General features: G+C 44.0%; 1 protein-coding gene across 3 annotated transcripts in view; it reads right to left on the bottom strand.

Moving 5' to 3' along the window:
• The window catches only part of LOC128692544 (cytochrome P450 9e2-like), a 108,223-nt gene that overhangs the window by 35,632 nt on the left and 48,009 nt on the right, over positions 1 to 24,582 (bottom strand). For all 3 annotated transcript variants that reach the window (XM_070090098.1, XM_070090100.1, XM_070090099.1), the window contains one exon: positions 5,937 to 5,997. In XM_070090098.1, the coding sequence (XP_069946199.1) occupies positions 5,937 to 5,997 (61 nt within the window). The remainder of the gene's footprint in view (positions 1 to 5,936; positions 5,998 to 24,582) is intronic.

Raw genomic sequence — 24,582 nt, 5'->3', positions numbered from 1 at the left:
GTCCATAAGGCCGTATATGCACACTCAACACAAACACCATTCACACATAGTACATAAGAAGTTCATGATGAGCCATCAAGCCCCACATGCATATGTTACATGAACACAAGATTGACATGAACTCAGAGAACACACCAGGCTAGGCCCAATAGAACCAAAGACCATTCTCACTCAAACTCCAGCCAAACCCTCACACATACAACAGAATAAGGCGACCCCTCAAAAGTTAGGTACATTCAATGGACCTTAACCCCACACACACACTCACGCAGATCTGCGGCAACACACACATCAGGCATACAATCACCCCCCCCCCCCCGAGGAGACCAGCCCGTCAGTACCCCTGACACTATAAATTTCGGAAGTCCCTCATCGTGAAATCCCTGTAACCCGCTGGAAAATCCCTCTCCCACCTACCCCCATATAGGTCCCTATTATGACACTTCGTCCTATAAAAGGTCGCAGCTAGGGCAATCCTACGTTCCACCACCCCTTTATCTTGCATTGCCCAAGAGATAAAAACGATGTCCACAACCAAGTATGCAACGTCTCTTTGAACCTACATCTAAAGTTAGCGCTCACAAAACCGACAACCCTCCCCTCACACAAACTGTAACACTCGCCCCAACCGTTCCTGCACAACCCCTAAACGTTCACAAAAGTGCACAATATGGAAAGCCATTTCATGCCCCCCCCACACTTCCGGCACACCCCTCCCTCCCTGATCCGTCTATTACATGAAGCCACCCCCGACAGAAAGACCCAATGGAGGAATTGGTACATAATCTCCCTCGCATGTGGCTGTATGTGCAACCTCTTCAACTGACCCCAAATGTCTTTCCATGCATACATGTGATACACCCCTTCCATGACCACTACCTCCCTAGGCCTCACTGCCTTCTCCATAATCCCGATCCTCGTGTGACTGGATCTCTAACAAGCATTAAGATGCGTAACATGTCCTCACAATCTTGCAAATCCCGACCCCTCCACCACCTCCGGATATCCTCCGGCACAATGCCCAACCCCCCCACCCCACATGCCCCCAGGAACCCATGCTTCAAATAAACACTCTTCAATCTATACTCCAAAGGAATTAACCCCAGCCCACCCTGGTCTACCAGGATCATTACTACCCCCCTTCATAACCAATCACATCCCGAATCCCAAATAAAATGGAAGACCCTACTCAACATTTGCTGAACATCCCTCTGCGCCAAAGGGAACATCGCTGCCATGTGCCATATTTTGCTATAGAGAAGCACATTGACCACTGTGATCCTTTGGTGTAGCATGAGATGAGCCGGCTGTAAACCATCTAATCTCCCCAGCATTCGATCTACAACACTCCTCAAATTAACCTCCCTCGCCGTATGCACATCCCTGATATACACAACTCCACAAATCTTTACCCAGTTCACAACACACCACCTCTCACTGGCACCCTCACCTACCCTTCCATCCCAGTCCCCTAACCCCATGAGCTTTGACTTATCCATGTTCACTGTTATAACTGTTGCCACCCCAAAAACATCCACGACTCTCTCCACGCTCCCCAATCTCTCACTTCCCCATGCTAGGACCGTCGTATCATCGACATAACCAATGATGCCAGGTCTCCCACCACACCTATCATCCTCCACTCCTCTCCCTCACACACTGTTCCACCACCATATAAAATGGGTCCGGTAAGTACGCAAATAGCATCTCTGAAAGAGGACAACCCTGTCGCAATACCCTGCCTATCCGAACATACGATCCTCCCCCATTTATCTGTACACACATACCCACTTCTTGATACAAAGTACACACCCAATGCATAATCTCCTCCCCAAACCCCTGCCACCTCATAATTCTCCACAACGCTTCCCTTTTGACACTATCATACGCCGCCCTCGAATTCAGTGCTAACACCCTGCCCTCCCCTCTCGCATAGTCTCTATAAACCCCCTATTGACTACATGCCCCTCATACATTGACCTTCCCGGTACCCCATATTGACCCCAATTATAATTGTACCAATGACTCTTTTCAATCGATTACCGAATATTTTTTGCGAATAATTTGTAATCTGCACAAATGAACGATATTACCTGATAATTCTCCACTGCAGACTGATGATCCCCCTTTGGGACCAAGATCACAATCGCTGTCACCTGCAACTCTCCCAACACACCTCTCTCCTTCATCACATTAAACAATCTCACTAAAAACCCCTTTAAAACACCCCAATGCTGTATGCAGAAGTCACTCAGCAGCCCGTCTATCCCCGGCACTTTACCCCTACTCGTGCCCATTAATGATATCCATACCTCCTCCTCCATGTTAACTCTGCCCTGTCCCCCCTGTCAAGCACATACTGCACCCACTCCCCCATATCCTGTAAAGCCTCCTCTCTCACACCAACACTCCTCATATACGACTTGAACCATGCATCCACATACCCACCCAAACTCTCTGTAGTGACCAACTCTTGCCCCTCTCTATACCCCTCCATTTCCTCATGCACATGCAACCCCACCATTTCTGTAGCAATGCACTGACACCTCTGCCCTCGCAGGACGCATGACGACGGCCTGTCACCCCAAATCACCTTCTCTAACCCCCCAACACCCACGCCACATCGAACCTTTTATTTTGCAATACCCTGATACTGTCTTTCAACCCCTCTATTTCTGCAACATGGTATCCCACACCCCCTCGCCCTCTCCCATAACATTCCCCTAACTGCCCCTCAAGATACCTGACAAGCCCATAAGCGAACTGATTCTCACACTTCACCTGTTGAATGTAGAATTCCTGGATCTTCCTCTTAGAAATCGTATCCCACCAACTCAGCACATCCCCCTCCACAGTCACCCCTGCACAGTCACCCCAACGTTCCCACAATCATGCAAATAAGGCCCTCCCCTCCATATCATTAAGCAACTGGACATTCGATTTCCAGTAACTCCCATACCTGGTAGGCAGTCCTTCCCACCCCAATTCAACCAAAAATTCCCTATGATCTGAAAAGTCCACATCCAACACACTCTCTAAACCTCTGCCTTCCTAGTCACATATAAGTAGTTTAGCCTTGCAGCATACCCCTGTGGCACAAAGGTGTGTCCCACCTCCCACACAGCACCCCCCCCCACATCTACCAACCTCATCCCTGCTAACAGATCCCCCAAAACAACAGAACAATACCCAGCTCCCCATGGTTCCACATCCCTACGAAGTATCACACAATTCCAATCTCCTCCCACAACAGCAACTGCAGGAACCGACCGTAGGTGATATACCAAACATCCCATACAAACTCATTCTTAACCCTACTGTCCCCCACCACCAGGCCATAAACACACACAAAGGCACCCTCTCCCTCCCCGACACCAATTTACCAATATAACCCTCCCCTCCCCACCCTCCTCACAACGATGCACAACAAAAGGGCTAGTCTCCCGCAACAAAATATTCACACCCTCTTTCAGTCTCATAGTATGTGCCACGAAAACAGTATACCCCTCAATCATCAACATACAACCTGGTTTGTGATTGTGTTGTAGCACAAGCACAACATTTACACGATACCTTACTAAAAACTCACTAAACCATTTACACTTCTTCTCTTCTCTCCAACTATTAATATTTACAATGAGACTCCTGAAGCCGACATAGGATGTTTTCCTTTAGGCACTGGCACACCCCTTTCCACTTTCCTCCTATTACCACCTTGGACACCATCTGACTCTCAATCCTTTCACAGGTCTCTTGCCCGTGGTTCCCCCAGAACCCCACTTCGCTTCATCTGCCCACACCTCTTTACCAGAACACTGTGCTGGCATAGAACATCATCCATATCTGAGAGAACAGCCTCTCTCTTCCATGACCCACGATCCTTCTCCATTACATCCTCCTGGAGGCCATCAGTGCGGACGTCTGCCTCCACAGTATAGTTCCTCATAGCAGCATCTACTCATGCCTCTGACAGTCCTCCCTCCACGTCTCCCCGGTCCACAGCAGACTCAAAAGCACACTCAAGTCCCTCCATGGACACCCCACCTGGGGTGCCTAACAGGTCATGTAGCACCATATCGATTGTGGCTTCCACATCCCGATCTTCACCAGGCATCACTCCACCCACCTCCTCTGGTACCTGCCCCGAAGAGTGCAGTTCTCCCGAAAGCATCACACATGCATCCTCCATCAATTCCGACTCATCCACCTCCACACTCCAAGCCGGTCTTGACAAAGTCTTTTCCATCCTTGACTCTGCCATCTTCTCCTGGACTTCCAGGGCCTCCTTGTGACGTTCAGCCTCCTGAGTACTCTGCTGACAACCACACTGCACTGCAACAAGTTTGACATTGCCTCTCGTAGGTGACCATCACTTGCATCCTGAAGTCGTCTAATTGAACGTAAGAGGGAACAGGATACCTCAGTGTCATCTTCAAAGTGAAACTTCCCTCAGGCATACCAGCATACTCTCCTTCCTTCCACTTCCCCATCGTAGCCATGTATACTGTCCCATATCTTTTGAACACAGCACGCAGGTCCGCCTCATCAGCCTCAAAAGGCACATTTCTTATCTTTATCCATGTATAATGACGGGACACATTGTGTAGTCTCACAATCACAGCAGGATATACAGGCATACAAATATCTTGGTACTGGGCGACCTTCTCCTCATAAACGCTGGTGGTGTGAAACTTGACGAAAATTCTGTATGCCCCATTCAATGCCACACCATACAGCTCTTCAGTCGCTATACCATAGGTGTCATGGATTATGGCAGGCAGTAAAAGCTGAGCAGATTGGGCAGGCACAGTCCCATGTACCACTTCTATGCCAACTGTGTCTACCTGACGACGATCCAGCTTTTCCATTTTGTGAAAACTAAGCTTCCACCAGTTGTCAGTAGGAGCCAGGCTCAGCACACGTCCGCTCGTCCCAAGGGTTGAGCGATGAATGATGTATCAGAATTGTACTGTGGAAACCGTCGCTTGTGAGTCATGACCAGCTGTGACCCCCCCCATTATCAACAACGGCTTTGGGTTCCATGAATCCATCAAAACTCTGTGCCAAGAACATCGGCACAACACCATTCTACACACAACATCTGTATATAAATTAGCTTTGAATCACATGTTTATATATTTAATTTTTCTTCAAATAGGATTAATTTTCATGTTTAATTGTTTTATATTAACACTTGAATTCTTATATAACAAGTGTTTATCTTCTCATTTATTTACATAATGAGGAGCCAGTCTTGTTAAATACTTAATTAGGATCTGACTGGGCTGAGTAAGCCTTCACAGCCAGGAACCATTAGCGTATTACTGCCCACACGTCCATCTAGCGGACTGCGGCGAAACTCCATTTTCTGGTGTTTGATGTGCTTTAATTTCTACTCCTGGTAGTATTAAGCTTACCTGGTGTGGGTTGAAGATTGGAGAGTCACTTCACCTCCACTCTTCTCCTGATCAGGTAAGGTGATCTACCAGGAGTATTACTGTTCGTTGTTTATTGTCCTGGTTGCCAGTAATGACTGGCATTAAATACCGCCTTTCTTTCTTCAGTGTTATACTTATTCAACTTTTTGGTCATCTAGGGTAGATGCCTAGGACATTACGACTACTACTCACCTATAACATCATACTTGAGGTGCTACAACCAAGTAGTAATGGGAGATTTCAGAACATCGGAAGAATACTACCACCCAGGATAACCTACACCATTTCTTGAAACATCAGAAGACCATCCTGGGCATTATACACTCCTCCTCTAACATCATATTGGAACCACAACAGCCAATTTATATTTAGATTTAATTTAAACCCTTAAAATACTATCTTCATTATTATTCATAGACATAGATCTACTTAGATCTACATAGATCTACTTAGATCTACATAGATCTACTATATGTAAATTGTGAATGTAAGACCTACTTGAAGGTTCTGGTACACTGGCGTTCCCCGAAGGTGGCGGGAGGGTAGAGTCTCAGAGTTTCTGAAATATATAGACTTAACTGAAAAGCATTAAATGGAGAAGTATTAAAATCCTCTATTATATTCATGAACACAATTATGTAACCAAAAAAAAATACATCTCAGTAAAATGTTTAATATTTGTCCAGCCTCCAACTTTACCGTAGGTCGTTAGTTTATTTCATTATAGGTCGTTATTATTCATCAACTTGTCGGTATTTTATCTTTTTTAACGAAATCTAATTTACTATAACCAAGAATAAACTATCATGACTTTTTTGTAGTTGGTTAAATTGACAGAAATAAATTGGAATGAATACAAAAAATATGTAAGTTCTAATTAAAGAACAAATTTAAAAATATTGATTAGATCATCAATTATTATAGTCTGTTAAAAATTATTGATCTGTCTTTTTTTTAAATAAAAATCAATATTCCCTATAGGTGCAGTTTTGCAACAACCAGTGATATATTAATGTAATTATCTGCCTGTAGCTACGAACAGTGACCTCTTCAAGGGGGGGGGGGGGGTCTCCTTGGCATGGTGAAAAGGCTCTTCGTCTGAGGAATTAGACCTTTTGGTCTCCTTTCTCAGAGTGAAACTAATTACCCCCTCAATCCTCCCTTTCCTACCCCACCCTCCACATGCCCCTCTCCTTTTTCCCCCTTTCCTCCCCTCTCCACACCCTCCCCTTGTTTCCTGTCCCATTTGTAGTCTCTGGGGTCCTCCCCTCAGGCATTAAGGTTCCTAGGTAGGGGGAAGTGTGTGGGGGTTCATCCCACTCTGGGGGGTCCCTCAGGGATGTTGTGGTTTGCCGTGGAATCTGAATTGTCTGAAGGTGCCCTGCTCCCTTCCTGGATTTACGAGAAGTGAATGGGGTGCTTTTCACATAATGGGTGTATCTCCAGAAGCTGCCTGTCGGTTCTGGAAGGTGGTAGCAGAAGAAGGTATGCTTTGTGGCAGGTTTCAGAGCACTTTTGTCCGCTGAGGTGGCTCAGTAGATGTGAGGCTGCTATCCTGCTGGTTTACTGGTGTGAAGGGTAGGGCATTGCATGGGTTCCATGCTGAATATTCAATACCCGTGGGCCCCAGGCCCTCTCAGATGAGGGGGTGAACTTCCATGCCTCCTAGTAGCTGTCCCTCTGCTGTCCCTCTTTTTCTTTCCTTCTTTCTTTTTTTCTAAAAATAACAAGGAGATATCATGGAAGAAGCATGTTTATTATGGAGTCTTCACCCAATGAAACCGTTCCTTCTCCCAGACCCCTTTGTGATCCCACACCCTGTTCTGACCCGGCTTCGTTATTGGTCCTTTCTCTCGACTCTTCTCATTCCCCTGTACCTTCTGCCAGTGACGCTTCGTCACCTGCTCCAGGTGCTGCAGCATCACCCATTTCTGTCCATGCCGCTACTTCTAGCATGCCTTTCACAGTGCATCCGTGTTACGAACATAGTTGGTCCCTTGGTTATAGTGCTTTTCGTAACAAACTAACAAACTTAGCTCGTCTATGGGTCTTCATTCGTGGAGGAAAAGAAATTTCCTTGGTTTCTATTTAATTTATTAATAACTATAATAACCAAATAAATCCACTTATCCCACTCCTCATTAAAACATCACAGTACTAGGTTAAGTATTTACAAATGGCTCTGAGTGAGTCAGGAAATATCAATATATGTATATGCACAGGCGTTCCTTAAAAACACCACATTGATAGAGCTCTTACGTAGGGTTTACTCTGCAATAAACCCTCTTACACCAGAGGCTTGCTCACTTGGCTTCACTTTCTCAACCGCCTTCTCTAACCGAGATAAGTCTTAGCAATGAGTTTCTGAAAATTCCTGGTATTTTCTAGGGAGGCAAATGTTGGTCTAGAGGTAGACACTTCCCTGGACTCTTCCTGGTCGAGAGGAAGGTATGAACTGACTAAAGTGAGGCTTTACCAGCCCACTTTGATTCGGTCAGAAAAGGGGTTGAGCAGCTCAAATCACCTACTGGTGCTTGGCCAGGTCGCACCAGCAGTTTGGAATAATTAAATAACGTATGTACAAAGCTAAGTAATACGACCAGATAATATTATAAAGTCGAGTAAATCCATTTTAGCTACTAATGGAATTACTCCTGAATATAATATTAAGTGCAATAGCAAAAATAACATGCAACAATAACAAGTAGAAACTGTCTACTCAAAATTGACAAAAGGGTGTAACAGTCCGGCTTCCCCTAATACGGTGCAATGGTTTTCAGATCACCCGCCTCCCTTGGGTCAGACTGCCCACAGTTCTACTACTAAACGTCCAAGACAACCTACTGATGACAGTTCATTGATCACTCAAAAACGACCTACACAACACTCGCTACCTTTGTGTACTGGGCTAACGAGTGCACAATGGACAAAATTCTTTTCTTTACAAACATCTCAAATGGATAATGTCTGTTCATGGAATTGGTGAAACACTTTTAAGGCACGTTGGCCAAAATACATCTTTCCACACTCTTCAAACCATGTACATTTTGTAACAGTACAAAATTGAGAGTAAGCTCATGCTCTCTCCTGCATCACTTCCATTGATAACATACAAGTCGCCGCTCGTAGGCAACTGGTATGTTATCATAATTCTTGCAGTAGTACTGTGGCTTACCACGTACCATTGTACAAAGTGACTTTTTGTCTTGCGACGATATTTTAAAACAGTTAGTCCATCAAAATCTCGCAATTTTTAAGGTAGATACATACAGCCTGCCCAATTGTGGGAGGAGGCACTTTCCTAGTAACATCACTTGTTTAACCTTCGACTGCCGTGTACATGCATCCTCTGTCTGTATTGCGGGCCATCGTTTAGAGGTCCGTCAAGTCGTTCCCACTCTCCAACAATGTCTTAATTGCTGGCATTTTGGGCACCCTGGTAAACACTGCAGATCTGAGGCAGAATGCCCAATCTGAGGTGGGGCAGTTCATTCCAATACATCTTGTAGTCTTCCCCCCTCTTGTTTCAATTGCAAGGAACCTCGTACTTCCTTTTCCCATCACTGCCAGATCTATCATAAGAAACGAGAGATCAGTTACCTTAAAGGGTGCGAGGGCCTTACACTATGGCAGTCTCTCAGCTCTACCATCAAGGAAAACTTTCTTGTGTCCCGTATGCTCGAGCAGCCCACAGACCTCCAACCTCGACGGTCCTCCCACCTTCCAATCCCTCTGCGTTCGTGTCTTCTGGGGTCACCCCAGCTTCTAGTGCTTTTGTAGTTTTATCCTCTGACATTCCTACCTCTGCACCACTTTCTACTTCTACTTCATCTCGCTTGCTTACTTCTCAATCTACTAGACCTTGCAGACCTACACTATTTTCGCGTCCATCACCTGTATGGAATCTATTTTCTACCCCAGAGATTAGTTCTCACCCCCTTTCCAGCTTTCACACAAAGGTGGAGGTTCACACCTTCTAGTGTAGTTCCCTCTCCTCTTGTTCATCCCCCTTGCATCTTCTTCCATAGTTACTCTCCATCCTCCTTCCTCTTCTGTTATACTGCAGGACTCTTCTCACCCAGCCAACACATCTCTCCAGGCTCATATTCCTCGCCCCCCTCAGACCTCCACACTTCCTCCAAACTTTACCTGCAATGCCTCTCCTGTCTCTGACATTATGGCATCGTCGGTTTTCTTATCAACTGAGACATTAGATGCTATCTCAAACTATATAGCAGAGACGACACCCCCAACGGACACCAACACGCCTCCTTCTACCCCTTCTATTTTACGGCCCATGCAACAATCTATTCCTCCTCAATATTCTAATTCTTCCTTGCTTACACTTATACTCTTACTATTGCCCCCACACATTAACTTTACTGATCCTAAAAGCCCACAGGTTTTATCGTTTCTTATTGTCATTTTTTTCTGTACATAATGTCTTTTTTACAATGGAATATTCGTGGCCTTGGAGGCAACCGAGGAGAACTCCAATTGTTGCTCTCTCAGTTGTCTCCAGCATGTGTTGGGTTGCAAGAACCCAAAATTCGTTCTGCTGTCATTCACTCCATTTCAGGCTACTTGCTGTTACATTCTTCCTATCCTTTACCTGACGGATCATTTAATGAAAGCGCCCTTCTTGTTATGCATTGATATACCTTATCAACAAGTTTTGTTCGTTCCAATTTGCATTATACTGCAGCTCGTATTTACACCGATGGTTTACAGTTTGCTCTCTTTATCTTTTTCCCTCTCATGCATTCTGTATCTCTGAAATCACGTTTTTAATTTCATCTCTATCACTGCCCATATTGTTATTGGATGATTTTAACACTCACCATCACCTGTGGGGAGGGTCCCATTGCAACTCTCGTGGTGATCAGTTAGAGACTCTTCTCATTTCACATCCTCTTCATGTTTAAATCACAGGTGCTCCTACCCATTTTGATTCTCGCACTCAATCTCTCTCCTCCTTTGATCTTTCTATCTTTTTCTCGCCCATTGCACTTGATTTCGGGTGGCCTGTTCTTCCAGATTTACATGATAGTGATTGCTTTGCCATCTTTCTGATTTCTACCATGTATGCTAACCGTTTCGTAGCCCTCGTTGGCAATTTGCTCGAGCAGATTGGGACTTGTACTCCAATCTTACCACCTGTTGTGAGGACACCCCTTTCATCCTCTACTGATGAAGTGGCACACCACTTTTTGACCTTAGTCCTAACTGCAGTGATGCATCCTATCCCTGAAACCTCAGGTAGGCATTCTCAGCATGCGCACCTTGGTGGTCTCCTGCATGTGCCCATGCAGTGTGTTTAAAACGTGCTGTATCTGTTGGATTTCAAGTGGGCAAGGGCAGTTGCTCACCACATCATCCACGATGCTAAATGCACTAGTTGGAGAGACTACATGTCTACCATTAACTCGTCTTCCCTTTTGTGCGCGATTTGGAAGGTGCAGAAATTGTGAGGTAAGTACACTCCGGACCCAGCTCCCATTTTGCGGGTTGCCGGAGCTGATGTCCCAGAACCCTTAGAAGTTCCCACAACAATTGAAGACTATCTTGTCCGTATCTCCCAAGGGCTTCACCTCTGTTCCTCATTTCTTGCGTCTAAACCCATCAAAAAGCAATGACCCTTAGATTTCTCCTCCGATGGATTGGAGCCATGTGGCATACCTTTAACTCTTCTAGAATTGGAGTCCACGCTTTCCATTTGCCGGCCATCGGCACTGGGACCTGATTGTATCCACATGAGTATGCTTCATCTCCATTCTACGGCCTTTCCCGTTCTTTTACGTCTTTTCAATCTAATTTGAAAGCGAGGGGTTCTCCCTCAACACTGGAAATCAGCTATTGTACTACCATTTCACAAACCGGGCACCTCAGGACTTGACACCCCTCACTATCGTCCCATTGCTCTGACCAGAGTAATCTGCAAGGTGATGGAACGATTGGTGAATAGACGTCTGATGTGGTTCTTAGACACACAATAGCCTTTCCCCTCGCCAATATGGCTTTCGCGAAGGCAGCTCTACTGTAGACCCCTTGCTCCACTTAGATACATATATTCGAAATGCCTTTGCTAACAACCACTCTGTCCTAACGATCTTTTTTGATCTAAAAAAGGCATATGACACCATTTGGAGGAATAACATCCTAGCCCATGCCCACTCCTTAGGCCTCCACAGTAATCTACCAAACTTCATCACTGCTTTCTTGTCCAATAGACATTTTCAGGTCCATATTGGCGTCTCGCTTTCCTTCAGCTTTGTACAAGCCGAGGGAGTCCCACAAGGTTGTGTCCTCAGCACTACTCTTTTTCTCTTAGCTATAAATGACCTACCTTCCATTCTTTCTTCGCATGTTTGGCCGTCACTTTATGTTGATGACTTTGCTATAGCTTACTCGGGAGCCGACTGTTAACTAGTAGCAGCCTCCCTTCAGGTTGTGATAGATCAAGTCTCCCATTGGACCACTTCTCTTGGCTTTAAATTTTCTGGTACAAAAACCTGGTTCATTACCTTCACTAGACGTCCTCTTATCCCAGATATTCCATTGTACTTGCACGATTCACATATTCCAGCATGTGATATGGGCAGGTTTCTGGGACTGCTCTTTAATCGTGGGCTGATGTGGAGACCACACATTTCTTTAAAGACAACTTGCCATGGTCGGCAAGTTGCCCTTTTGCTCTCCAGCTCCATTTGCTCTTGTCTTCTCTTCAGTTACCACCTTTCTATGTTCATGTAGCATCTCACTTTTCCCTGCCCCTTTCTAGCTGTTCGTGTCTGTTCTTTCCCACTGCCATCCACTAAAGCCCAACTACCTATGGTGGCTTCCGGCTCTTTTTCTTGACCACCTCCACTCTCATTCTCATGCCATCACAGTGTACACCGATGGTTCTAAGTATTCTGGCGGCATCGGATTCACAGCAGCGTTTCTGGATAGTGTTGTGGGAGGACATTATCCTCGGCTAGCATTTTTACGGCCGAATTGCATGTCATTCTTGTAGCACTTATCCGTATTGCATCCATGCCTGTGTCACAATTTGTAGTCATTTCAGACTCCCTTAGTGCTTTACAGGCTATACGAAAATTTGATACACCTCACCTTCTAGTTCTTCGTATCCAACTTTGGTTATGCCATATCTCTAGCAAACACAAAGACATTGGTTTTTGTTGGGTCCCTGCTCATGTTGACTTACAGGGCAATGAACAGGTAGACACTACTGTGCGGTCAGCAATACATGACCTCCCAGTTTCATAAAGAGGTGTTCCATTCGCAGACTATTTTGCTGAATTTGCTACTCACCTTTGCACCCATTGGCAACAATATTGGTCTGATTTGCACCATACCAGACTTCATTCTATTAACCCTTATACGGTCTGAACATATATACATCCTCGTGTGCAACGCCCCAAACGTATATGTACGTTTCATTTTTCATTCATTCAAAATTGGCGTGATACGCTTGAGTCACCTAAACATGAGAGAATGGGTGTGCACACTCAGTGTGTGCTATATGAAAAAAATTGGGGATGCCTGGGTACCAAATGGTACCCAGTTACATTCAGCTCCATCTTGGATTAGCATCATGGCACATCCTCGAGATTCACTCGCGCCTCGTCGTATTAACACTCTACTATTTGAGGAAAGTGATATAGATCGTAAGTTTAGTGGATCTGACACTAATGGGGCCAGTAATATTCAAGGAATTAGTGAAAATGTCGATGATAACCCAGATGATTCTCAGCCCATCACCTCTGGGGTAGCCACACCTGACCCTGGGCCAAGCACTTCTGGGGTGGCCAGTGTGGCCACACAAAACCCTGGGCCAAGTACCTCTGGAGTGGCGAGTGTTACCTATAGGCAACTTCGCAAGAGGAAACTATCATTTCCCCAGTGTTTTAGTGATAGACGAGATTGATTTTATGCCATTCGAGGATTCGTCTAGCGATAGTGAAGTTCATTATTCACCAGTGAAGCGTACTTTAAGGCGTCATCATCGACGTTCAGGCAGTGTGCTATATGCAATCCTCCAGGGTCGAGGCAGGTCACGATCCAAAACCCCGGCCACTGATAATGAAAGTGATTATGAAGGCGAGTATGCAGGGATGGACGAAGTAGTGGTGGGTGGCACTGTGTCTGACATTTTTGGGTCATCCTAGGTTCTCTACACATATGCTGCTATGTATGATAATTCTATGTAACTGTATTTGTGTATACCTGAATAAACTTACTTACCACATGGCACGGTGGGTGGACAGACAAAGGACCGCCCGGCATCCCCTCAACCACGTGCTGCCTCCACTCCTGTCCCTCCTCCTGCTCCCCCTCGCCCCATGCCAGAGGTCCACCCTGCACCATGTGATCGTGAGTGGAACTGGACACAAAGTATATTAATGCCACAGCCTTGTGATTTTGATGGGAGTGGAAGTGGTATCCAGCCGGAATGTCCCCTAACGAATGAGTCTACAGAGTTAGACTATTTCCAGTTGTACTTTGACGAGCCTATGATGAACTTGATAGTGACCCAGACAAATAGTTATTACCGATATGTCATGGACAACACAGCAGAGGTTGGAGAATCATCACGGCTGCACAGGTGGAAAGACACAACTGTGGCTGAAATATATTTATTCCTTGCCACTGTCATGCTTATGCCACATATCTATAAGAACAATATACGTAATTACTGGTCCACAGACCACTTCATCAGTACTCCAGTTTTCCGTGACCTCCTTCCATGCAACAGAGTCACTCTGTTGCTACGAATGTTGCCCTTCTCAGACAGAAATACGCCAAACAGAAATGACCTTCTATACAAAATCCGGGAAGTGTTTATGTATTTGAAGGAGAAATTCAGTGCATACTTTTATCCCTTCAAGAACATTGTTGTTGATGAGCCCTTGATTCTGTTCAAGGGACGCCTCTCATTCAAGCAATATATACCGAGCAAACGTAATCACTTTGGTATAAAACTTTTTGTTATGTGTGACTGTGAGAGTGATCTTGTGTTGGTGTTACTGTATACACCAGGAGAAATACAAGCGATGATGACAGACGGATGTTGGGTATTTCTGGTGATGTTTGTAGGATGATGGAACCATACCTTGGTAAGGGCCATACACTGTACACAGACAAGTGGTATACAATCCCTATGCTCGCTGATTTCCTATGTGTGAACAATACTGATATATGTGGAACAGTGAGAAGGAATAGAAAACATATACCAAGGTTCAGTGGAGGCAGTGTTGAAGGTGCAGTTCGTTTCATACTAATGACATCATGGCACTGACGTGGCATGACGAACGGGACGTGACATTGCTGTCAACCATCTACAGAAACGAGATGGTACAGACAGACGGAGCAGGTTCAACAATGAGCCTATTGTAAAGCCAACTGCTGTCGTGGACTATACGAACAATATGCGGCTAGTTGACAAGTGTGACATGATAGGGTTTGTTGACTGTGTGTGTCTAGGAGTTGCAAGTGGTATATAAAACTGTTTTGTCACCTTATAGACATTGCAGTGCTCAATGCATTCAATATGTACGAAATAAAGACTGGAAAACGACAACGTTTTGCAGAATTCTCTCTGAATGTTGTCAAAAAGAAAGCAAGAAAGTATGGTACCACACCTGCACCTGCCCATCAACAGCGACTTGTCCCCGAACCACAGCCAGTGGGGGAAGTGCCAGACCGAATCACACCTGTCACTATCTGGTACCAATACCACCTACCCCAAAGAAGATGAATTCCCAAAAAAAGTGTGTTGTGTGTGCTACCACCACAAAACGACCCACGATACATTTGTCACCAGAGTGAGGTGGCACTCTGTATGAATCCATGCTTCATGGAGTATCATATAATCGTGGAGCTCTAGAAACCTAATTGGGACATGTAAATACTTGTATATAGTTGTAGATAATAGAATGTGATTCAGCCAGGTGTGCAAAATCACCTGTCAGTGTGTACATGTGTGTTTATGACAATATGATAATAATGTCGAGTATAATATTGGTGTATAAACAACAATTGGCATTGAAATCAACAGATTTACTATGAAACATAATTATCATATCAGGAAAACCAAGAATATAAAAAAAAAATGGAAGAAAACGGTAAATATGTAGAATTTCTGCAAGCAGCAGTACTCCATGTTGCCATCAAGTGATCACCAAGTGCCAACTTTGTAACCTCATATCTTGGTAAGTACTGACCCTAAATTTTTTTTATTCTAAAACACTTAATAATGTGCTCTTTCTTCCTACATAAAAAAAAAGATTTTTTCTTCAAAATATTCGCGGAGCTGCACAGGTGAGCGTACATATATGTTTGGACTTTTTAAGGGTTAAATCGAGTATAGGTTTCTGGCCGTCTTCTTGTCATCAATGTCGAGGTTGGGAGACTGCTCTCTCCCATCTTCACATCACCCACACTCGTCTTACTCATGGGTATCTCAAGGAGAGGCGCCCTGTTCCTCTTTGTGAGAATTGTCAGGTTCCAGTATCTGTTAGCCACATTCTGTTGGACTGTCCACTCTATCAACGAGCACACAGAATTTACCTCAAACGTCGTCTCCAGTTCGCTGCCTTTCTCTACCTTCCCTTCTTGCTCATGGACCCTCCTTTAACCCAGGCTCTCTCACTGACTTTTTGACAGCAACTGATTTACTACACAAACTCTGATGATGATGCCTCTAGCACTCTGTCCTTTCTACCTTAATCTTTAGTTACTCTACCCCTGCACTATCCACTGCCCTGCTGCACTCCATGCCCTAATAATTATTCCTCTCCCTTTTGTTACCCACTTCCCCTGCATCCTTCCCTGCCCTGCTGCACTGTATAACCTTTGCAGTTTTGCGCTTCTTTTTATTATAATAATACGAACAGTGGCAGTCAGCAGAGGTGTCATATGAGTGACTGTTATTCTGTTGCTATGGGCAGTGTGACAGTAGAAATGACATATTACCATGACAACAAGCCTGTTGTTATATGCAGTGTCAGTAGAGATGTCATGTTTGACTATCAGCCAGTAGCTAAGAGCAGTGGCAGATTGTAGAGCTGTCATAGTGCTGTGACTGTCAACCTGCTCTTATGGGGATGTGACACTGTAAAGTAGTTATACTATTGTGACTATTAGCCTGAGCAGTGTTATAGTAATATTGACATGATCATCCGTCGCCCTCAGTGAGAGATAGTCAGTCCCTTAAGCATATTCAAGTAGCCAGAAATTATATACTAGAATAAAGAAGAGATTAAGCAGTTGGAGTTGACGTGACAGTTGAGTGTTGCCCAAGAGTGGAAGCTGTATAGCAATAGTGCAGATTTTCCCTGTTTCCAGCGCTCCATTCTCCTGTATCCGACTAAGGACATGTTGGTGAAATTTGGCTATATTTTATCATCCAATTTCGGTCATTTTTGGTCTACTTTAAGAATTGTATGTAATAATATATCTTTATTTCTACAAGTATATGTACATGATATACAGACCATAGCTGACATCAATGATATACATACTACTATATAGAAAGTCCCTTGTTATTCTGAGCATTTCAGGTAAATTAGGTCAGTTTTGTTCTGGGATGCGACCCACACCAGTCCACTAACACCCAGGTACCCATTTTACTGATGGGTGAACATAGACAACCGGTGTAAGGAAACAGGCCCAATGTTTCAACCCTCGCCAGGAATCAAACCCGTACTCGAGAGCTTTTGCCACCAGACCATTGGTGACCGTTTCGGTGACAAATGAAAAACAATCACTAAAAATGACATTTTTGGAACAAAGGGCACATAATGGCACTTGGAAAAGTTGTTTGGACATTTTCTACTGATAGAACAATGCTAATTCCATTATGCTATGGTGATAAATATTGTAATAAACCTTATCTTCTCTCAAAAAAAAAAAAACTATTAGTTTATGACATTTAGGAAAATATCGGCCTTTTATCCCCCACACAAATATAAAAATATATGTGATATATCAAAAAAATTCTATAAGATAAGATAAGATAAGATAAGATAAGATTTCGTTCGGATTTTTAACCCCGGAGGGTTAGCCACCCAGGATAACCCAAGAAAGTCAGTGCGTCATCGAGGACTGTCTAACTTATTTCCATTGTGGTCCTTAATCTTGTCCCCCAGGATGCGACCCACACCAGTCGACTAACACCCAGGTACCTATTTGCTGCTAGGTGAACAGGACAACAGGTGTAAGGAAACGTGTCGAAATGTTTCCACCCGCCGGGAATCGAACCCGGGCCCTCCGTGTGTGAAGCGGGAGCTTTATTAATGATGAACTTTCAAGAAATAGGTGAATAACTTACTTCTGAGATAATTGTTCAAATGTGCACATACCTGATTACTTTGGAAACAAAAAAAAAATCGAGAAAATCGCTTTGAGTTTAGTTTTTGCGTATATTACGAATGATCTCTTACAGTTAGCCCTCTGCTACACTCCGTTTTCTCTAATGTTACAGCCCCCTGAGGGTAAAGAGAGTGATATACAAGCTTTCATGGTCAGAGCGGTAATATGAACCCTCGGCCCGGCCGCTCCCAGAACTATATATTGTCATTTTTTATTTATTCTGGAGTATTTATTATGTTTCTGTTATTTATATTATGTCTTATGTCAAATTAGAGAAGCTGTGATAAGTAACCTGGATACACAAATAACCCGCACATAAAAGACAGAAGCTTACGACGACGTTTCGGTCCGACTTGGACCATTGACAAAGTCACACTAACAGAGGAGCAGGACGGCTACTACTACTACTACTACTACCACTACTACTACCTCCACCTCTTCCTGCCTATATATAGCCGTCCTGCTCCTCCTCTGTTAGTGTGACTTTGTCAATGGTCCAAGTCGGACCGAAACGTCGTCGTAAGCTTCTGTCTTTTATGTGCGGGTTATTTGTGTATCGTTCCAGTCACGGTATTGTGCCTTTTTGTTATTTAAGTAACCTGGAGAGAGTTCCGGGGGTCAACGCCCCCGCGGCCCGGTCTGTGACCAGGCCTCCTGGTGGATCAGAGCCTGATCAACCAGGCTGTTACTGCTGGCTGCACGCAAACCAACGTACGAGCCACAGCCCGGCTGGTCAGGAACCGACTTTAGGTGCTTGTCCAGTGCCAGCTTGAAGACTGCCAGGGGTCTGTTGGTAATCCCCCTTATGTGTGCTGGGAGGCAGTTGAACAGTCTCGGGCCCCTGACACTTATTGTATGGTCTCTTAACGTGCTAGTGACACCCCTGCTTTTCATTGGGGGGATGTTGCATCGTCTGCCAAGTCTTTTGCTTTTGTAGTGAGTGATTTTCGTGTGCAAGTTCGGTACTAGTCCCTCTAGGATTTTCCAGGTGTATATAATCATGTATCTCTCCCGCCTGCATTCCAGGGAATATAAGTTCAGGAACCTCAAGCGCTCCCAATAATTGAGGTGTTTTATCTCTGTTATGCACGCCGTGAAGGTTCTCTGTACATTTTCTAGGTCAGCAGTTTCACCTGCCTTGAAAGGTGCTGTTATTGTGCAGCAATATTCCAGCCTAGATAGAACAAGTGACCTGAAGAGTGTCATCATAGGCTTGGCCTCCCTAGTTTTGAAGGTTCTCATTATCCATCCTGTCATTTTTCTAGTAAATGCGATTGATACAATGTTATGGTCCTTGAAGGTGAGATCCTCTGACATGATCACTCCCAGGTCTTTGACGTTGGTGTTTCGCTCTATTTTGTGGCCAGAATTTGTTTTGTACTCTGATGAAGATTTAATTTCCTCGTGTTTACCATATCTGAGTAATTGAAATTTCTCATCGTTGAACTTCATATTGTTTTCTGCAGCCCACTGAAAGATTTGGTTGATGTCCGCCTGGAGCCTTGCAGTGTCTGCAATGGAAGACACTGTCATGCAGATTCGGGTGTCATCTGCAAAGGAAGACACGGTGCTGTGGCTGACATCCTTGTCTATGTCGGATATGAGGATGAGGAACAAGATGGGAGCGAGTACTGTGCCTTGTGGACTTATACCAAAGTGTTGCTAGGTTAAGTTATTTTTATATAACCATAGCTCAATTTTCGTATTTTTTCGATTTTTTTTTACTCCTCGCGTGGCACATGTTAGCTCCCCACAAGGCTGTTGAACAAGCAAAAACTTTCAGCAATAAAGATAGCCATGTCTCAAATGTGTGTTATTTATCAATCAGGCTATTGCTGCAGGCAGTGTGAGAAAGTAGAGGTATCTCATATTACAGTGACTATCAGCCTGTGTGAAGAAATGAGACACTTGTGCGACATATGGGTATCTTGTGGAAACGTTTCGCCAGCCAGGCACGACCTATACACTCGACTGACTACCACTGTTGGTTTTGGTCCTCTAGTTATTCTGCCTACCACTATCCATTTCACCTGTCATCAGTATATAAGCCTCACTTGTCGCGAATAATGCACTTTTATCATGATTCATGGAATAAAAACATCGGTTCCAGGCTCAGGGACTGCTTACCTCAAACTTCTCCTAATTTTCCGTCTTTCTCAGCACTGGACTGAAGAACTGGTTGGATAAACGTTTCCAAAATAAAGACACCCATATGATGCTTAAGTGTCTTATATATTAAGTATGAACCTGCTCTTACTTTCAGTGGCAGACAGCAGACATGTTGTAGATGAAATGTTGTTGCCAACAAGCTAAATGCAGCTACATTAAGTTCAGAATATTTATTATTATTATTATTAAAGATTAGCCGGTATTCTCCCGGCCCGGGCCTTTTCCAAGTGGTGGCCCGGCCTTGGCTCCCTCTTTAGGAAGTGTCTGAGACCTAAGTCTCCCATGGGAGGAGGCACAAGTACCTCCTCATCTTTGGGACCAACTGTCCCCAGGCCTAGCAACAAGCTAGGCCTCTCTGGTCTGCCATCCCCGCCCCAAGGGGGCTAATGGGAATGACAGTCTTATGAGCTAAAAGCTCGAGCTCAGGCACCTACCCTACCCTAGAAGGGTTAGGCATGGTGTCGATTCAGAATATTTGTTAAAGGAATAGTTTCATTAAGGAAACGTGTTGTCACGGGAGGCAGCAAAGTTCATATATAAATATTGTTCAGAACTTTACTAAACTGTCTAATTCTCAAAGAAATTTTTAAAGCTTTTTTCTTAAAATATTTTATTGTAATGATTTTTAAATTTTATTGATGACGATACACACTCAAACTACTACTAGTCCACAAAGTTACTTTCTAAGAGAATCATTTGGACTACAAGCTCATCAGCTCTTGCTAAACAATGTAAGATAAATATCAACTGGGTTCCTCATATTCCATCTTCTTTTATCAGACACTTTTTATGAAGGAGATATTTCAATACACAGTGATGGTAAACAATTATATTTAAACAAGCACAGATAAGTTAGAGTGGTTGTAGTGCGAGACAAGGTCGCTGGAGGATTACCAGTCTTTGTGCTTGTGTACTGTCAATGTCTTGTTTATACAAACGATGGGCACAAGAGGACCAGTAGTCCTCCTACAGTGCCCCTTTGTCTCACTCCACCTACAATGCAGCTCGTTCTCTTCAACATAGACATCAAGGCACTGTTATCTAAACAGTCAACTAGATGGTTATTGATGGAATCTTGAACAGTTGAAATATGACTGTTGTACATCAGCTGTGTCGAGTGGCTTCCCATATTGTGTTCGCTCAGCACACTTTATTATCACCTTTTATTTTATAATTAGAGGTTTTTCTGTTGTAACATTACCTAACTCAACCTTACCTAACCTAACCCAAACTTATCTAACATAAGTAAACATTACCAAAGCTAACCAATCATTACCTAACTTTACCTAACTTATCATTACTTAACCTTACCTAACCTATCATTACCTAACCTTACCTAACCTAAATTAGAAATGTGCTTCAAACCCTATATGAAAATGTGAGGTAGTTATTAAAAGGATGGGTCACACATGGTTACCTTAGTGACCTGCCTCTCACCTGACTATGTATAATTATGTTTGTTAGCCTCAACTGTACACTGACAGTGTCCTCCACAGGCGAAACGTCTGAAAAAGTTTCTCAACCATACCCCCGGTCGGGATTGAACCCGCGGTCATGGTTTATTTGCAATCGTGTCATTACGATTTCTTAAGTCAAGTTTCTCAACAGTTGCTCTGTTTTTTCAACGTATGAATTTTCCACATTGTTTAAAATATTGCAATAATTGTTTTATTTTAATATCAACGAAAACAGTATAGATACATAGCAGGAGAATGATGTAGGCAAGATAATGTTGAATTTTAAATATTATTAATGATGAAATATTACGAGGTCGTATCTCGTTATTTGAATCATAAACAAGAAATAAATAGTTAATGCATGTCTGATATATCAACATAATAATTTTAAAAGTCACAGTCAATAGAAAATATTAAACAGTTATGTCAACACTGACACACAATTTTCATTTAACATCTGACCGTCATCTTCAACTATGCACTAAAGCAAGACTTAGGAAATGTTAATAACACGATTGAAAACAAATTGTGGAAAAGGTGAGATGTGAACCCATGGCAAGTGAGTTCTAAAACTCACAAGCCAGTGCGTTAACAACTTTAATAGGACTCAATCAACTGGATGCATTTCTAAACACCAAAGGGAAGTTAGTATGGGCCAAACTGTGACCACAAATAAATCTTGTTAGAGCCAAGGTTTAAACCCCATGTAGACTGTAAGCCTACATGGCTAATTTTTATAGTTTTTATAACAGGCCTACTCCTCTCTTCCTTGCTGGGCATCACCATCCTGGGCCAGGGCAACTTAAATTAAACACACTGCCTGTGTACAACGAACCACAAAGAAGAAACCTCCCTCTACCGAACCAACACTTAATATTCTATGATAATTGGTGGCAGCAGTGTCGCAGCAGTTGTTTGCCTGGAGAGAGGAAGGGGAATGAAGATGTTTTCACTTCATCGCCCCACATGAGAAGCATCCCTCTCTCAGTGAGTTATGCTGATGCTGTGTCTGCAAGTTTCAGCTTCCAGACACAGGTACAAGCAGAATCTAGGCCGAAATTTCCCAAATTTCTTCAAGAAATATAAATGGCGTCCCCTGTGACTTCATCCCACAGTGCCCCACACTGTTTCGCAGTCGTGTGTTTGGGGTCACCTGTACGTTGCTGCTGTTGTTCAGCTCAGCACAGCTGTTTCAGCAAGTCAGATGTGAGTTTGTGGTGATTTCTGTGCCCAGTGTAGTAGAATCTGCACTATCTTCTGAGTGTGTGGGTAGGGAGAAAGACGCGGCAGAGTCCTTGCCTCACTCAAGCTCACCATATGCCACCACGCTTCTACCATCACACTACACCACTCACCGTCTCACTCACACTCTGCTGTTTCTCTGTGAATTCTTTGCCAGAGCTGTGTATCTGAGTAACTGAGGTCACTCGAAGCCACATATATCTACAAGCCACATGGGATAACAAGACAGATCCCAAGCCATGCTGTGGTCTGCTGCCCCCATCATCTCACGATGTCACCCATGCTGCTGCCCGCATCAACCCATCATGTCACCGAGCTGTCTGCATCACTACCCTGATGTCATGATTCTGCCCAACTTCACGACGTCACCCATGATGCTGACTTCACTTGTTGAGAAATGGCATTACCAGCTAAGTTTAAAGAGTTTGTACGTAACTTAGAAAGACAGCTCATCGTCTGCACAGCCGCCCCTGCAGACGAGGTCTTGAGAAGCTGCCGAAGTCATCTCTCAACGGGCTGTAAAGAGTTATAATTTGTAAGATTATAAATTACCCCTAGGGGGTGTTATGTCAGCATATTTCATTCACTGATGGCTGACAAATTACATACTTGTTTGGACTCAAAAGTCCGCACCTTACTGCCGACTATAGGTTGATTACAAACTCCTTGCGACTCAAGAACTCCGCAGTCCCCCGTACTACAAGAAATTCGTAACCTACCTTGCTCTTGTAGCGTGAGCTATGGTGTTCTTCACACCTTCAACAGATATCGGTGACTTGATAGAAGCTGAAGTGTCCTTGGATGTCCACGTCTTCCATAGTCTAGGAATACGCACACTGGTACACTATGTTCCACAAGATTTGTCTTTATTGTTCACAATCTTATAAAGAAGCTGATCACACTTCTCTTAAGTGTTTATTGTGGTTTATGAGATACTTTGTTCACACTAATGCACAGATCGTTCTTTGTTGGTTATCCTGGCGTCAGTGTCACTCTCAGTAGAGTCAAAAGTAATCTCAAGACACCACAGCGCCCCACGCCATCACTGCTCCTTGCACAAAGGAAAAGCTGACATAGTACTTTTGCTTCCTTGCCACTTCCTCGATGAAGCAAAGCAGAATGTTTAAAATCTTGCTGTCTTAAGCATAGACAACAATGTCCACTATCTTTACTATGGTAATAAAGTGGGAGCAGGATTTTCCTTAATTGTCCTGCTAAAGTAAGAGATGTACTGTCCCTTATTAAAATACACTCTGCAACACTGGACTGCAAGGAGCAGCAAGCCACGTCACATACTGGTACTGCATCTGGGGTCAATTACTCGCTGTAGCAGTAAACAAGATATTTGCCCCTTCTGAGAGGGCTGGGCCCCTCAGGGCTGAAAGGGGCTGAAGGGGGCTGATACCCCCCTCCTGGAGAAAATTTCTCCACATCACTGCACTGATGTCACCATGCTGTCTGACGTCACTCCAGGACATCACCTTGCAATGTCTGCCTGATGTCACCATGCTGCCTGAAATCACATTGCAATGTCACTCCATATCACCTCATGACGTCACCCTGGACATCTGCCTGACTTCTCGCTATGTCACCCCATGACATTGCTCATGACATCATGCCTGACATCACCACATGATGTCACATCGAGTGTTCTAGTTTCGCAGTGAGCGTTTTGTTGCAGTATTGTCGAGAAGATTGAGAGATGCTCTATGTCACTTGTTATTCCTCTCAGTCAGTGTTCTCGCATGTTCATATGGCTTAGTGTCAATTTTTGCATGGAAAAGCATCATTTGCTAGTGCAAGCCATGATGTAACCACATGTGCAGTGCAGGTGTGTGCAAGTTTTGTGTGTCCCTGATTAAGTGATCTGAACCTAGCTGTGTGTGTGGACCACAATATGG

The sequence above is a fragment of the Cherax quadricarinatus genome, chromosome 30 (assembly GCF_038502225.1).
Source record: "Cherax quadricarinatus isolate ZL_2023a chromosome 30, ASM3850222v1, whole genome shotgun sequence".
In the NCBI taxonomy this organism is placed as follows: Eukaryota; Metazoa; Arthropoda; class Malacostraca; order Decapoda; family Parastacidae; genus Cherax; species Cherax quadricarinatus.
Note: the sequence above shows the minus strand (reverse complement) of the source record. Positions and strands in the feature narration are given on the sequence as shown.